This window comes from Podarcis pityusensis (assembly GCF_964106645.2).
Source record: "Podarcis pityusensis genome assembly, chromosome: 1".
In the NCBI taxonomy this organism is placed as follows: domain Eukaryota; kingdom Metazoa; phylum Chordata; class Lepidosauria; order Squamata; family Lacertidae; genus Podarcis; species Podarcis pityusensis.
The window spans coordinates 129941009-129957225 of record NC_138028.1 but is presented as its reverse complement, the minus strand read 5'-3'; the positions used below and the strand labels follow the sequence as shown (position 1 = coordinate 129957225).

The following is a 16217-nucleotide window of genomic DNA, read 5'->3' as shown; positions in this document are numbered from 1 at the left end:
TAATTAGGTCATCATGTACACAGATATCATTAGCAGGAATTGGAAGTTTAATGCCATGTTCGTTAATAGTGTCTCTCAAAACAAGAGGATACCAGCTTGCTGCTTCACATCAGACCAGAGGAAGAAAATACTGACAATCCCACACTTGTGAAATCTGGGAATGTCTAAAGCACAAATTTCAGTATGTGTAGGCAAGAGTTTGAGGCAAAAGCATGAAATGCAACAAGTGCCTGGAAACCCCTGCATTCAAGGGCTCGTTGCTTCAGTCCATCACCATGCCCTGCGCAGGTGGATAAAGGAAAATATTGCATCACAAGACCACAAACCTGCTGCATGCGGAGCATAGATTGACCTAGCTCCCTAAGGTGGTGTCCAAACATAGTGAAACATTAAAAATACCCACTTAGCTTATCTGAAAATACTCAGATTGGGAGATACGCAGCACCTGTTAGTTAAAGGATTTCAATGCAAGTTTTATACACACTTTCGGGGACTGTAACTTTACGGTATCCTAGATCAGATCTTCCACCTTCCAAGCTCCCTCTAAAGTTCTTGGAGCCACTCAAAATTAGGAGTGTCCTTAACGCTATTTTTGCGTCCATTGCAGTTTATGACATCTTGGTATTATCTGGAACTATTACAAAGAGAGACACAGTTATTCCCGGAACCAACAGGAATTTAATTTAATCTCGGTCCACACAGCAGTTCAATTAATGCCATATCCGGCAAGGAGGGGACAACCTCAAGACGCTTGGAGGGGATTGGAGTGTGCTTTCTTTTTTTATTTAGGACTTGTAACAAGAGGGTTTAGTACACAGCAACAGTTAATTCCAAATACAGTTTAAAAACTCTTAAAAATTTATGCTCCCTCACTCATTGGAAGGTGGTTTAATGGCACACACAGTAAAACATAATTAACAGGGCTTTCTTTAGAATCCTGCACAATTCTCACCATCTGTGAGGTCACCACAAGAGCTCAGGAAATAAACACTTGCCACTAGTAGCAGAAGTTGCTCAGTGTAAACCAAATTGGAGTTTGTTTCCATTGCGATAGGTTTCAGAAACCTATCCATACATAAGCAATGATAGTTACGTGAGAAAAATAAGCACCTGATCATCGAGATTCAGCAAGATCCTAACGGACACCAGCCTGTGCTTTTTACCCAGTCTCTTAGAATTTGGTACACACGATAGATAGCATCATCAATAAGAAAAGAATCACTGAACTGCATACAATTTCATTCTCCGGTCCAAGCACAACTCTGGTCTCAAAATTTTATGCTCGTCTCAGGGCATGCCGGTTTGCTGCCTTTAGAAACGGCGCTAAGAAAAAAGACAGGCATATGCCATTCTTCTCAAGAAAGCACGTTAACTACAAACAAAGGTATGGTCAAATGCTGCGTACACATAATAGCAGCTGCAGAAGATGGTAAATCTAATACTCGGGTAAAAATGACAGTCCCTCCAAATTTCATTTGCCTAGGAAAATCTGGCCTTTGAAATAAAAATATCAAGGCGACCTAGATTTAGGCAACATCAGTTAGCTTCATTTTGCATTTAAATACCGCAACACTCCTCTTTGGAAAAAGTGAGTGTCTTAACACTGCAGGTTTAAGAGTCATGGGTGTTCTCCAACTAAGTTTTACTCACAGTAGGCCCACTGAAATTGGTCACATTTCCTTAATTCCAACGGATCCATTTATGAGTAAAACCTACGAGTTGGCTACCACCCCATTCTCTCTCATTTGCAAGGAATCATTTCTCGTGAACAAGGACTATCCCCATCTTCATTTAGGATATGAGCTGTGCACCGTTTTTTAACATCTATGTCTGCCTCTTATGTCTCCCACACACAAAATTAACACCGAGAGGTTAACCAGCATCACTGAGAAAACACCCCCCGGTTATCAAGTTTAAAAGTCATCATTCCCCTCATTAAGCTTATGACACTTTCAAATACTGTTCTGTGTTCAAAGGCTGCCCCAAAAACTACAAATTGGAAGACACCCTATTTCCATTCATACATCATGCTCCATTCCATTTTAGCACCAAACCTAGCCATGCCCTTGGTTGGTTTTCCCCGGCAGAATTTGCTTGGGGAAATTTAGAATTAGCCCCCCTTTCCTACAGGGGAAAGTGTTTCCTGCTTTGTGTTTGGCTCAAAGCCGAGATCAATGGGATAACACTGAGAAAAACTGAACATTTAAGGCTTTCGCCCGGCAGAGATTGGAAAACACTAGAAGTCAGTTCTACTTACTGAAGATGCCACTTCAAAAATTGAATGACGGCAGCCCAGGTAAGAAATTGTTACTTTAAAGAGAGTAAGTTGGCAACCGTTATCCTCCTTGGGACGGGGGGCAGGGAGAATCACCCCACACAGCTAGATGTTGATGCGAAAACTGAACAGCTCCCAAGGTTCATTCCACCCCGAAACCTTGTGGAAAGGGACCCATTTACTCAAGGTCCTCAGCGATGCTCCAATGATGGGGATCTGCCATCAGGCAATGTCCCGCTAACGGACAGGCCTGGGTTTTCCCAATATTTGCATGCAAGATTACAGAAGAGAGTTGGGAACAAAGGGACTTTTTAATATCGTCATGACATGATCCAAAATGGGGGGAGGAGGGGCAAAGATAGAAAAGCAGGCCATCCGCATGTTCGAGTCACGGCACCGAACCCGAGCTTTAGCAGCACATAGCATCTGCAAACTGGCAGCCAACGTTTCGTGAGCCTCTTACTAAATTCTCTTCTCCCACCCACCTTCTAAACATTGCTACTAAAGTCCAAGGTAGCAAGACGAAACTCACTTGCAGGTCTTCAGAGCACCTTCTGTGCCATACTTGTGTGCCGTGCAGAGCCGTGGAGTACGGTCTTTGTCCCTCTTCCCCTTTACATAGCATATGTGCGCAAGGCTTCAGGAGCAAAACTAGGGGGACAGTGGTAAGTTTACACAAAGCAGAGCAGAGGCAGCCCCTGGAAAGAACAACCAACCGGAAGCAAAGACTCCAGCGATACATCATTCCTACTCTAGATTGGCAACTCTTCTGGCTTGGAAGGATTTGTTCCCGGTGTTGTGGAAACCGAGATTTTGTCTTTAAGCAGGAAGCCAATGCGAGCGGCAGGAAAAACACACACATCTTGGATCCATTACTTGCATGAGTGGGAGAAGGAAGGCCAAGGGAATGAAAGACATTTTATGAAGGAATAAATGATCAGGAGCTTGATACCGGATCATACATAGAACTCTTACACTGTTTGCACTTAAGAGGCTGAAAGTAAATGATCAAATCATCATAACTTTTAACACCTCAATTTGATTTTTGAAAGCAGGACTCTATGGGGAGAAAATGATTTTATTTCCAATTTCCCAGGCCTGTCCCCCCCCCCACCCTCTTTTTCCCGTCCCCCACCCACCCCCTTTTCTTTTCTTTAAAAAAGAAGTAAACATTAAATTAAAAAAGGGAACGTTTAGAGGAAATTACAACCGATAGATGGAGTACCACCCTCACTGACTTGAAATAGCATGCAGTCTATGCAACATTACATACATACAAAGTCTGATTACTTTGGGCCGTGTACATATCATCCCTAAACATTCTACAGAATTCAAAACTGTACAAAATAAAAAAAGCGTAAAATCCAAGGAATTTCTTTACGTTAGTACTGAGAATAGAAAGTGTAAGACCAGCAAGAGGCGAGCAATCTGGAAAGACCGTCTGCAGCAGCTTCATGGAAAGTGATCTTGGCCTGGGAGGTTTGTGCGGAACGGCCACAAAATCAAGTCTTCTAGGGCACTGCCCCCCACAGGAGCCGGGAACAATCATCAGAGTCCCTCTCCACACAACCAAGGAAATGCAACCATTAAAAAAAAAACCCAGTGCAGAGAAGCTCCTTATAAACCAATTCTATAGTGAAAGCACTTTTAAAAGGGGGGAACCCACTACAGATACAATCTCAGAAGCTTCTCCAAACAACTTGTGCGCGTGAGGAATCTTTCCGGATTGGACCTACACTCCAGGCCAGCTTCCCTTGCTGGTCTTAGAAATAAAACCAAGCTGCAACCTCAAAAGCGAGAGATTATGATATTTCGGCATCGGAACTGCAGGTCTGCTGTTTGGTCAGCTGTATAATCTAAGATGAACGATATTGTGGCATTTTCCAGAAGGGCTGAGAAGACAGCGACTCTCTTAAGATGTGACGAATCCGGCACTAAGGCAACCTGTTGTTTTTTTTTGTGGGGGGAGGGTGGAGCAATGGGGTGAGGTTTAATTGGGGGGTAAGTATTCTTGAGAAGTCAAGGGCCCAGTACCAGACTTAAAGTGCATCAACAATGGGGGAAATTAAGATGGGTCCCCAAACAGGGTGGTGGGGGATGCTCCCCTCCCCGCAGGAGCAGTTGGAGAAGAAGGAAACTCTAATTCAAGCATCCTCATTATCCTGCCTCGTTTCCTTCGGATTTTTCACGGCTATAAAAGCTCTTTGCAACATAGCAGCTACCTTGCAGGTACACAATGTGCTTTGCGCAGAAGGGAAAACAACATTTCTTTCCCCGTTTTTCTTTCCAGCACCTAGTTCTGTTGCAGGCATTCTGCATCAAAGCCCAGAACAATATCCGAGACTTGCCTCCTCCTGCACAGAATCAGATGAGAGCGCCAAGGGTTTATCGTGTCGAGCTGAGCAAGGGCCTTGAGGAGCACATATGCAGAAGTCTGCATCTCCGTGCAGGTTCTTTGTGTGGCGAGCTGTGGTCTCGGGCCCGTGTGCATCCCAACACACACAGAACATTACACACGCCGATACCTACATATGTGCATGGTTGCATCGCGGCCATAATAGAAGACAACGTCCTCTCATGGTAGACAGAGCATGCACCAATGTAGATATGTAGGAGTCTTATCATGTGCATTCTGAAGGGAAGTAAAGACTGATCATGCCAGAAATTTGCCCTAATGCTCCAGTGCCTATAGGACTACAGCCCCATAAAGCTTTCACTCCGTCAAACAAGCCAGTCCTAAAAGCCATCCCATTTTAGTGAGGCTAGAGCTGCTCGGAGCACTGATTTTGCGATCTTTGAAGGTGCCCCCCACATAAGCAAACTGTGCAGATGGGAGATACATAAAATCTACGCTAGATTCTTGGTGCCGCTTGAATTCTGCTCCTGGCTCGAGCAAAGCATGTTGAAGATTTCCGAGCACACCAGTTGCAGAGGGTAAGCCAAGACAGCCTGCGCAGATAGAGGAACTAGATGCCTGCTGGTCTTTTTTGGAGACATTTTTGCTGGTCTCATGGAATTTTGGCTAGTTGGTGTTAAGAAAGGCAGGCTAGCATAACAGGTTCATCACTTTTCGGTCACTATTCAAGTGAAGACTCAACGGGTCAGGGAGAGGTGTGGTTGAATTTTGCATATCCATGGTTCATTTGGGTTGCTGTTATGGGGGTCAGGATTGGGGCTGTGGCATATTGGGGGGAGACGAGACACATTTTCTTCCACACCACGGTTCCATCAAAAATTACAGGGATTCCTTTCAAAGCTGCTCTCTGTATGCGACGGAATCTGCCATTGGTGGCGGCAGCAACTTCCTTCTGCAACTAACAACTGCTATTTTTGAGGGAACCGTGATGTAGGAGGGAAATGGTTAGCCCCCTACTACCCCGTGCCTGATCCTGAATAGGACAGCTGCAATTTAACCAAAAGCAAAGACATTTCACGTGTCATCAAGTTTGGCCTTAAAACCTAAGAAGCCATTACAGCAGGCTTCTCCTCACATTTAAGAAAATCACCCACCTGAAAGACTGGAGAAAAGGTAGCTCAAGTTCTCTTCCGTTTCTAATTTGCCTTCAAAGGAAACCAAAACAGAAGGCAGCCCTCCGGATTCCTAGCAAGATCAGCTAACAGGCCTCGGCCACATTTGTCTGCCTGCCTCCACAAGTCTTTCATGATATGCATTGAAGTCAATTTGTACCATCCGATTGGTATGCATGATGATATTTGAGCCAAACAGCTCCAACTTTTAGCTGAAACTTGTGAATGAATTCAAATTTCCCCCACCTCTAGAGAGATTGAATTCTTCTCTATTCTAATTCCCCAAACTAGAAAACATGAGGTAATTTCAGAAGATTGCAGCCAGCCTTCGGGAGAAGAACCAGGGCTGAAGCCTGATATGTGAAACCACAAGATGTGGCTTATACGTATTCTGAAAGCAGAATCTGGACAATATGTCACTTATCAAGAGAGGAGGGTGCAAACTATTTCCTGGATATTTTTCCAAATAGGGAGGCAGCCCAAATCTTAATTTCAAGCTTCATCTTCCTTCCAACTTTTTTACAACCATTTCACCAAATGAGAGAGGCCTCGCTCACAGCTTTCAAGGATCTATATAACAGGAGGCCAAGCAGAAAGCTACAACTTCCTGCGTTATCAAAGCAAGAGGAATGTGATTCGAAACCAGCTCCTTGTGCACCTGGATCAGGCTACATGCGCTGAACAGCTGCAGAAGTGTTTTGGGTCAGAGATGCAAGGAACCAACCTGAGATCCAGTTGGTGTGTGAACCCCAAAATGTTTGCCAGTACAATAACGCTCTTCCAATAGTAAGAGAGTGAAGAATGGGGACTTGGGGAAAGGCAAAGAAGGAGGGGGGTGGATGGCCTATCGAAGCCAACCCTTCAGCACTGGCATCTGGGATGTCCCAATACCAGGGCTTACATTATTCCTGAGAAAAATCCCATGTCTTGATTGAATGGGTCACAATTTGAGCAACGGATCGGTTAATTGGCAAGTTCATTACATCTCCTATATCTACACCCGAATCGGTCAGCTTATTAAAATACGTCGTTCCGCTCAGCCCAGCCGCCGCTGGCAAATGGAAGAGCCATTTCTCCAAAACAACTCAAATCACTATTTTATAAAATGGTTGGGGAGGGGCGGAGCAAAACAAAAAAAATAAGAGTGGTTTTGTTTACAATGATCCTTCCTTCCTTCAGTTCATTTGACAGGGCCCCCCCAGCCGCTGTAGAAGAACTGGGGAGCCCAACAACCTCATGGCAAGCAAGGTGCAAATCTGCCTCTTGTTGTGGCCGTCTTCACTCTGAGTAATGCATGATGGACTCCACGTAGTTCCCTGGGAAGAGTCCCGTTACTCCATTCATCACCCCTTCATACCAACCATCGTCGTTTTTCTTAATGACGTAGATGATGGCACCTTCCTGAAAGGAGAGTTCATCTTCCTTGTCTTTAGTGTAGTCGTAGATCGCCACAACTAGGAGCAAGCAGAAAAAGGAGAGAATAGGAAGATCCCAAGAAAGCAGTTGCCTGAACTGAAGGCAATGTCAAAATAATATTATAGCTTTCATTTGGGCAATCCCTCATTTCCCAAACAGCAGAAATTTCTCTTTAGCAGTAGCCGACTTGAATGTTGTCTTTCTCCCTATTTGCGCAAGAAGTCAGTTCCTCGCCCAAAAGGCCAAAACGTGACTTTAGATGTTTCAGAATATTTTGTGCTCAAATGCTGCAGTTCTAAAAATAAAAATGGGAGAAATTTTGGGCTACTCCACGCCTCTCATTCCAGTATACAAAAGACTGAACCAAGTAATTGCTACTACTGAAAAAGAGGAAGCCTATTTAGGGTTTCCCAAATGACCAATGTATAAAACTATTTTGGAAAAAGTCAACACAACATGATGCTCCCCCTCTGGTTTCATATAATAAAAAAGGGGATCTTGGTGAGAACAGTCCCCACATAGTAAATTGATGGGTTACGCATCCTTAAAAAATGCTGCTTGCTTTCCTAAAAGTAGCAAAAGGCAGGTCTATTGAGGAATTCTAACTGCTCGTTTCCTTTCTCAAACTTGTGCAGTGGTGAAATGGAGATGAATTTAGTTTCTGCATATGAGCAAAAAAACAAACAGGCCAGGAAAGATTTGCAAGAGAGAAAGAAAAACCAATTCAGTTCAAAAGGACTGTCCACCTATTGTTATTTTTCTAGTATATCAGATGCAGAACTTCCAATATCTTTTGGTAGTTCTGCATAGTTCTGTTTTACTACGGCCCACAAATTCAGGTGGCTGAAGACCTTATGGAATTACTTTTTAATCAGCTAAGATTCCCTTTCTTTCTGCATTCTTTCTCACGCACAAAAACTTCTTTCGTTTCTTTCCTCTCCAAGGGGAAAAAAGGGGGGATGTGAATTAATGTTAGCTTACAGATGTAATAAGAAATATGAATTAACTTACTATTCAATATGCTTTTTCACGCTGTGATCTGTTACGCGACAGAGCAAAGGATACCAGAGGACAGTCACTCAACAGGCATGGGAAACCTCCAGCCCGAGAGTCAAATTAAGCCTGCCAAGGGTCCTAATTTGGCCTGTGAGGCCATTTTTCCAACAGCCATGCCTTGAAGTCAGAGGTGGAGCAGGCCAGGCTGCAAGGAAATAATGGATCTAGAGTGCAAACCAGATCGTTGCAGTCAGTGCTGAATGCAAGCCAGCTGGGATCAGCCCACTGCAGAGTTCCCCACCAGAACACCTATGTGGAGTTGATCCCTCTGGCTTACCAGCCCTGCTTGAAGGCAGGAATCGTTGCATCTGGGAGCTCCAATCAGACAAGTCAAGCTGATCCCAGCAGGCATGCATTTGGCACTGAGGAGCAAGTGGAGTTCCCAGTGAGTGGGGGAGTTCAGGATCCAGCCCACCAGCCAGATCCTACTTCCCAGCCCTGTGGTGCAAGTTTGCAAGAATGACAATTGTTAATGGGGAGGATACGGAAAACAGGTTTTTCTTACCAAACCGCGAGATTGGAAAGTGCTGGCTTGCTTATTAAATAAAAAAAGAGTAAACACAGATCCAAGCTGTTCCCTGCTTGTATTGGAATCCTGGGGAAACTGGCAAAGTACCGGCTACCAGGATCCAGCACCGGCCAAGAGAGCAGCAGTTGCTTCACAGGGACTGGCCAACGTTGGTTTTGTCTTCCCTCATGCTGAAGGAAGTGGATCGGACTCTGAGACACACCATCAACTGGTAAAATATTAATTTCACGTTGTGCCACCACCGGGCAACATTTTGGATGTAACATCTAAAGGCTCTCAAGGATGGGGCATCGCCAGGAAGGTGCAGTGAGCTGAACTCATGTCAAATGGCTGGAAAAGACTCTTGCCTCAGCTGTTAACTCTACGATTAGAACTTCCAGCAAATGTACCTTTCTCCAAGTAGGTCCTTGGTGCCCACGGTGGATCCTCTTCAGCGTATGGGTCACTGTATTCTACCACAGCGGCTTCTTCCTCCTCATAATCTTCTGGAGGAGGTGGTGGTGGTGGGGATTCATCAAAGACTGGCTCATCTACTGGGGGTGGGGGTGGGGGTGTGTCTGAAACTAGAGGAGCAAAAATCCACACTGCAGTTCCTAGAAAAATCCACACTGCAGTTCCTAGAATTTAAAGGCTATACAGCACATCCAATACATTAAGAGCTTTACAAGTCTTATCCCCCCCCCGCCTCTGTCCAGTGTCTTGCTTCGATGGGTTGTCCTCCTTTTACAGAAAAGATCCAAGGCAGTGCTTGTAATCACTGATCAAGGTTCAAAGTTCACCTTCCATCGAGTCTGACACTCAAACACTGGACATCGGGAGAAACAGCAGCTTTTCCACTTTAGGGAAGAGGTAGCTCATCTGTGGCCCTCCAGGTGTCTTTGGGCCATTGCTCCCATCATCTCTGACAATTAAGCAGCGCTGGAGGACCAGCCCTTTTCTAGAGAGATTCATGTTCCACATTACCTGCTGCTAGCTCTTCCAAATCCAGTCTCAGAGGCAGTATGTCTCTGAACATCATTTGCCAGGGAACTCAAAAGGGGGGGAAAGTGCTATAGCTCTTGCACTCTTCTAGTGGTTTTATATAGATATCTGGCTGGCCTCAAAATGTTGGACTTGGTGGGTCTTTGGTTGAATTCAGTAGGGCTGTCCTTATGTTCTCAATCCCATATGGTTACGCTGAATGGCAGTTCCTGGTTAAGTCGCTTTTTTTTTTGCTTTGGGGCGGACTGCATGTGCTTCAGATTGTAAAGCAGGAACTTTGAAGCTCTGAGTTTAATCACTATGTGGACACTGCTGCAGTGGGGGCCAGAAGGTAATCGACCCAATCCCACATGAAAAGTGTTCCGCTTCTGCCTGGCAGAAGACCACAGCGTCACACTTTGCAAAATGCACTGTCTTGGCTGCTGACTGGTAGATGCACAAAATTTATGAAACAGTCTATGAACAACCAATCTAAATGTGGAACGTCTGCTAGATTAGAAGCAAGTGGGCATTACAAGGTTGTCTGTGATCAAGAGACATTGTCATCATCCAAACCTTATGCTTGCAGCTGAGCATAAGCTTACTAAAATATTTCTACCTGAATCAAAGGACAATAAAAACACATACTTACTATTCTCCTGAACTCTGGCCACAAATCCCATGAGTGGTAACTGAGGAGTTACCTGTAGGATAGAGGGAGGCGGCGGCGCAAGAGACACTGCAGAAAAGGAACGACAACAATAAAAAAGCAGGCCTCCGGTTAGAAAAGTTGAACCCAAAACATGAGAGATTGCATGGGCACTGTGGTTTCCTACTCAATGCAAGAAAAAGGGAAGAAAAATAGTAACAGGTCAACTTGAACCTAGCTGCCAAGGACAGCACTGAAATTTGCTTGAAGCAGTATTAATCATCAGACTTGTTTCTTAACTTGACATCTTTCTGCAGGGCCTGCAAGACAGAGCTGTTCCACCAGGCCTTTGGCCAAGGCACAGTCTGACCCCCTCCTTTGGTAATCCTCATAGAACTCTAGCCCAATGGTTGCCATTAATTTGATTCTGAATTGATTTTAGAAGGTATTTCAATTAATTGATTGTGATTTTATGTAAACTGTGTTATTTTTATTGTTGTTAGCCGCTCTGAGCCCAGCTTTGGCTGGGGAGGGAGGGATATAAATAACATATTATTATTATTATTATTATTAAACAGAAATAATTGATGCTTAAGGGATTCGTCTCCTGCAGTCTCCACAGAACCAGTCCTGAAACAAGTCCGGCAGAAGCACAGAAATCCTTGGCTATTAGGAAGACAGTCTGGTGCAGTCAGGGAAAATATTCCCCAACCCACAAGGACCTTCCAGCGCTTCATTTTTACATACCCTGCATTTGCATTACCAAAGACCAACATTTACAGCTTCATATTTCTTCATAAAAATTCAACATCTACAAGCAAATTAGAAAGCAATCTCTTAACCCGGTCTGAGAAAATGTTCAGGATTGAGACTTAGAATAACTTTACGTGAAGTGTTTCTGAGCACACAGAACACTTTCATGAACAGTGTGACCTGACTGTTTAAAACAGGATTTTAGAAGTGTACTTATGCGATTAAGCACCATTCTGCATGGCTTTGAGACAGCAGCTGAAACAATTTACTTCCTTCCACAGAAGTCCATGGGAATCTTTCACTTCCATGGGTAGATAAAGTAGCTGCACTTGGGGTCACAGTTTAGCTGGAAGCAAAACCAAATCCCGGCCCCAAGTCTTGGCAATTTGAGAGTCAGGGCAGAATTTAGGTTTTCCCCACAACTCAATGATGTCAGAGACTCCCATTCTTGTACTCTCTGCTGAGTCGTTCAGTGGGTGCTACTCATTTCTAAATGAGAATATTTCAGCACTCACAACTTTTTGAAAATTGAGCTACCTATATACTTGCCCCCTCAGATCATGGTTGCTGCCAATCACTTCATTTTTAAAATCAAGCTGTCGTGTGCAGAACCTATTTTTGCTTTGCTTTCTCTTGTACAGAGTGCGCCTGTAACATGGGGAAGTCTATGCAGGAGTGCACTTCATGTACAATGAAAAGAATGAGAACCAGTCTCAAGATCTCCCCCAGCAAGCACCACGCCCCTTCTCCCTTGCTGAAGCCCATGTTCTCAAATGCATTCTTCTTCTGATGCTCCCTCAATGAAAAGGTAACAGGCCAATTTTCAAATGGCATTCCTTGCTCCCCTATCCTGCCATTTCCCTTCCTCTTTATGGCACCACAGTAATCTGGTTGTCCTCAGCAGTCCTCTCCCGACAGTGAGTCTTTGTTGGAGGTCCTTTTGCCTCTACGCTGGACGAAGTCCAAGTCCACTGACATATCCCATCTTCATCTGCTAAAATTCTACACTTACAAACCTCTCATTATTTGCGCCACGGGAAAGCCACTCTTTTTGTAAATTTACAATCCAAGCAAGCTACCCTTTTAAATCATAACATTCTGCTTGGCTAAACAGATTGAATTAGAGTTACCTAATATTTATTGGCTATTTGGCATCTTCTGTGGTGCCTCGACAACAAAATGACCGACTAATGAAGGGCCCCCCATTTAACAACTCTTACCACAAAGGATTCCACAAAACACGCTGAGCATCCAGAAAACACCTTTGCATAAAAACAAACCTTCAGAAGTTCGTCTTCCCATAAAAGAGTGAATAATCATAGGTTCTCTCCTTCAGCATGCAAAGAGTCATGCTTATTATTAACACCTTTTCACATTTGTGAGTGTTATGCGTTGTCATATTTAGGGACACTTCTCGGTATGTTTTGAACATGTACACACAAAATATTCCATACACAAATATTCAAGTTCAACAGGTGTGTGCAAACTTCAGACATCGTGCAGGTTATGTGCACTGAGTGAAGATCCATTATTAACATGCATATATATTCTAGGCACTTAGGTTCAGTAGAGAGGTGTTGGTTTAGGGGTGGAAGAGCCAGTCTTATGCCACAACATACTGTATTTTTTGCTCTATAAGGCTCACTTTTTCCCTCCTAAAAAGTAAGGGGAAATGTGTGTGCATCTTATGGAGGCTGCGCAGCTATCCCAGAAGCCAGAACAGGAAGAGGAATCGCTGCTTTCGCTGTGCAGCAATCCGTCTTGCTGTTCTGGCTTCTGAGATTCAGAATATTTTTTTTCTTGTTTTCCACCTCCAAAAACTAGGTGCGTCTTGTGGTCTGGTGCGTCTTATAGAGCGAAAAATACGGTAAGTCATGAAGCTCAACCAGTGTGGCTTCTGTCAAGTTACAGGCTCTCAGACTAATCAATTCACACGCCTATTTGCAGTTGTGCTTTTCAGGATTTCATCAACTGATCTCCTATGAAACATTAGCAAACTGACAAGATCACGGGGTTCTGCCTTCCTCATGCTTGTTTCTATGATGTACAACTGATTCAAGCCAGGTTTCCTTCCAAATACAAGCCATCTCTTTAGCAATCTGGCCATCTACTGAACTAAGAACTGTGAGGGGAAACAAAATGTTGTCTCAGGGATAACCATGTTAGTCTGTTGCAGAAAACACCGAGACTTTGGGCATCTTAAAGACTAACCTTTTCATGGCATAAGTTTCCACTTCAGATGAATAAAGTGTTATCTCAAGTTACAAGTATATGGCTTGGGCGGGGAATGGGGGGGGGGGCGCTTGTAAACAGTGAGGCCAGAGGAAAATAAAATGCAGAAAGTGAAGACAAACTGATAAATTACCAAAACAGCCACATTTCAAATATAATACTTTATCAAAGAAAGGCAACCCCTTCCCTGCAATCAGAGATTAATATTTAGGATTTTAAGGTAAAGGTCGAATTATTCATCATCACGACAACATGTGGTTAGATCTTTAAAGGCACCACAACAATGGCATTTTTGTTGGTGGGTTAGAGTACTGATTTTCACTGCGGTGCATCTTACCTGGGTTCTGGCTATAAAAGGGTCCTCCGTTCACCTGGTTTTGAAGGCTGTTCTGCGAAGTGATGGAAGGAGGACGCCTGTAGGGCAAAGAGCCCCCTATTGTCGGAGGGGTGTGTCGAGTAGCAGGTCTGTTCATGCTGTAGAACTGAACAGGATGACCTGTTTCGGAAGGGAGAAAAGTGTCAGGATAAGGACAAAAATGTTAAAGCTGAATCCTGCCTTTTCACATAAAGATTTCCGCTTCATATGAGACTGAAACTGATGAATTGAAAAGACTGAAACTGATGAATTGGAAAAATAAAAACGTGGCTCCCTTCTATGATTGGATTGAAGACTTATACAAACTCGTGGCGTATGAACAACTTGCATATAAACGCAGACTTGCCATGGACAAATTCAATGATATTTGGAATCCATTCTTACAAGTACTGTAACAGGTCAAGATTTGGTGAGGTACAATAACAACTTTGTAAAGTATACAATTTTGGGTCCCCCCCTTTACTTTCCCTTCTACACAGGTGCTGTTTCTCTTTTACTTTTTCTCTCTTTTATTTCGTCTCGCCATGCTTGGTGGACATACAGTGGTACCTCGGGTTAAGTACTTAATTCGTTCCGGAGGTCTGTTCTTAACCTGAAACTGTTCTTAACCTGAAGCACCACTTTAGCTAATGGGGCCTCCAGCTGCCGCTGTGCCACCACAGCACGATTTCTGTTCTCATCCTGAAGCAAAGTTCTTAACCCGAGGTATTATTTCTGGGTTAGCAGAGTCTGGAACCTGAGGCGTATGTAACCTGAGGTACCACTGTATATGGTTATGTACAGTGGACGCTCGGGTTGCGAACGTGATCCGTGCAGGATGCACGTTCGCACCCACAGCGTTCGCAAACCGCAGTGGAGCTCTGTTCACGCACGGGTTGTGATTCGGCGCTTCTGCGCATGCGCAAAGCGTGATTTAGTGCTTCTGTGCATGTGTGACCACCAAAACCCGGAAGTAACCCTTTCCAGTACTTCCGGGTTTCAGCGGTCCGCAACCCAAAAAAACGCAACCTGAAGCGTCTGTAACCTGAGGTATGACTGTAGTATTTAACTTTCAATAAAGAAATCTATCTATCTATCTATCTATCTATCTATATAGATAGATAGATAGATTTCAGCTTTATCTAAATCGACTTTTGCACACAAAGGGTGGAACCCAATGTTGCTTAAGTAGACCTTTGGCTCACACACCGGGTCTTCATCTTTCCTACCTCCTCCTTGCAGCTTCTTGCCACCCCGCCCCTGCAAAAAAAAAACCCCAAAGGGTCCCCCAAACCTCCAGAGCAAATTTGAGGTGTGAAAGAGAGGCTGCAGTGGTAAAGAGAGGAAGGTGAAATTCCACTGCATGACTGCAAGTCTACTCTGCTTGTGGGAAGACAGCTTTGGAAACAACCCACTGGTGTGTTTTTTCACATGCTTTAAAAGCTGCTCAGATGATTCAGAGGTTCGGCATTAACACAAACCCTACAATGTTATGCTTTTGAAGAAGCAATTCAGCTGACATAGCAGGCACATACGACGGGATACCTTAAATTACACTTCAAAGGAAACCTGTTAAGATGAATAAGGGGCAGAGCAGAATGGTAGCATTCTACCCAGCATTTTAGAAAAGGAGGTCTCTGAGCTGATTCTCCATTAGCTCTCAAAGAAGCTGACAGAAACATGAAACAAGTACACGACCACAGTGTGCTCTGCCAGATTTTCCAGAGTAACTCAATTAAGGTTTAGTTCCTATATGCACGTTCACCACTTGATGACCAACATGTTGGAACGAACCACCGCAGCAGAAACTTTTACATCCATAATACTTTTGAATGGAAAGGGAACACATGTTTAGCAAAGCCAAAAAAACTGCAAAATAATCAAATAGCAAAATCAAATAGCAAATATCCATGTAAGAGTTGGCCGTGAGCTGCTCCAAGTCTGAATGGGTTTCACCAGTCTCAGAACTATGCTGCTCGTTTCAGGTGGTCTCTTGCCCCCCGCCTCAACTTTCAAATCCGAAAGCAGTGCCTTGGTAAAGTCTAGAGTACAGCAATATTTTCCCCTAAAAGGTTAATCAATTAAACCTGAAAAATCTATTTTGCTACTTGTAAATCAGTTGCTCCCTCTAAATATTAAACTGCCTTGCACACTGCCATCACTTAAGATTTACAACCATGATTCCAAGCAATGAGTTTCTGATACAATGTTACCTACAAAATGTTGAACTTGGTTTTTTGAAACAAGCTGCAAATACCATACTTTTCCGTCTATAAGACGCCCCCGGGTATAAGACTTCCCCTATTTTGGGGGACTCAAATTTAAGAAAATGAGGTGAGATGGCACAGAGTCATTGAGCTTTTTGGAGGATTGCTCAGCATTGTTGAGCTTTTTTTAGGGGGGAATTGCCGAAAATAGCTCACCCATATGCATCACAAAATCTGCCTCCCATCGCCGGCAGCAG

The 16217-nt window shown here is 43.9% G+C and overlaps 1 protein-coding gene across 16 annotated transcripts in view; it reads right to left on the bottom strand.

The window, feature by feature from the left end:
* Nucleotides 1-761: 761 nt before the first annotated feature.
* ABI2 (abl interactor 2) overlaps nt 762-16217 on the bottom strand; it is a 72493-nt gene continuing 57037 nt past the window's right edge. For all 16 annotated transcript variants that reach the window (XM_081017596.1, XM_081017601.1, XM_081017603.1 and 13 more), the window contains 4 exons: nt 13736-13894; nt 10417-10503; nt 9194-9367; nt 762-7257 (listed from right to left, as the gene is read on the bottom strand). In XM_081017596.1, coding sequence (XP_080873722.1) covers nt 7082-7257; nt 9194-9367; nt 10417-10503; nt 13736-13894 — 596 coding nt within the window. In that variant the 3' untranslated portion in view covers nt 762-7081. The remainder of the gene's footprint in view (nt 7258-9193; nt 9368-10416; nt 10504-13735; nt 13895-16217) is intronic.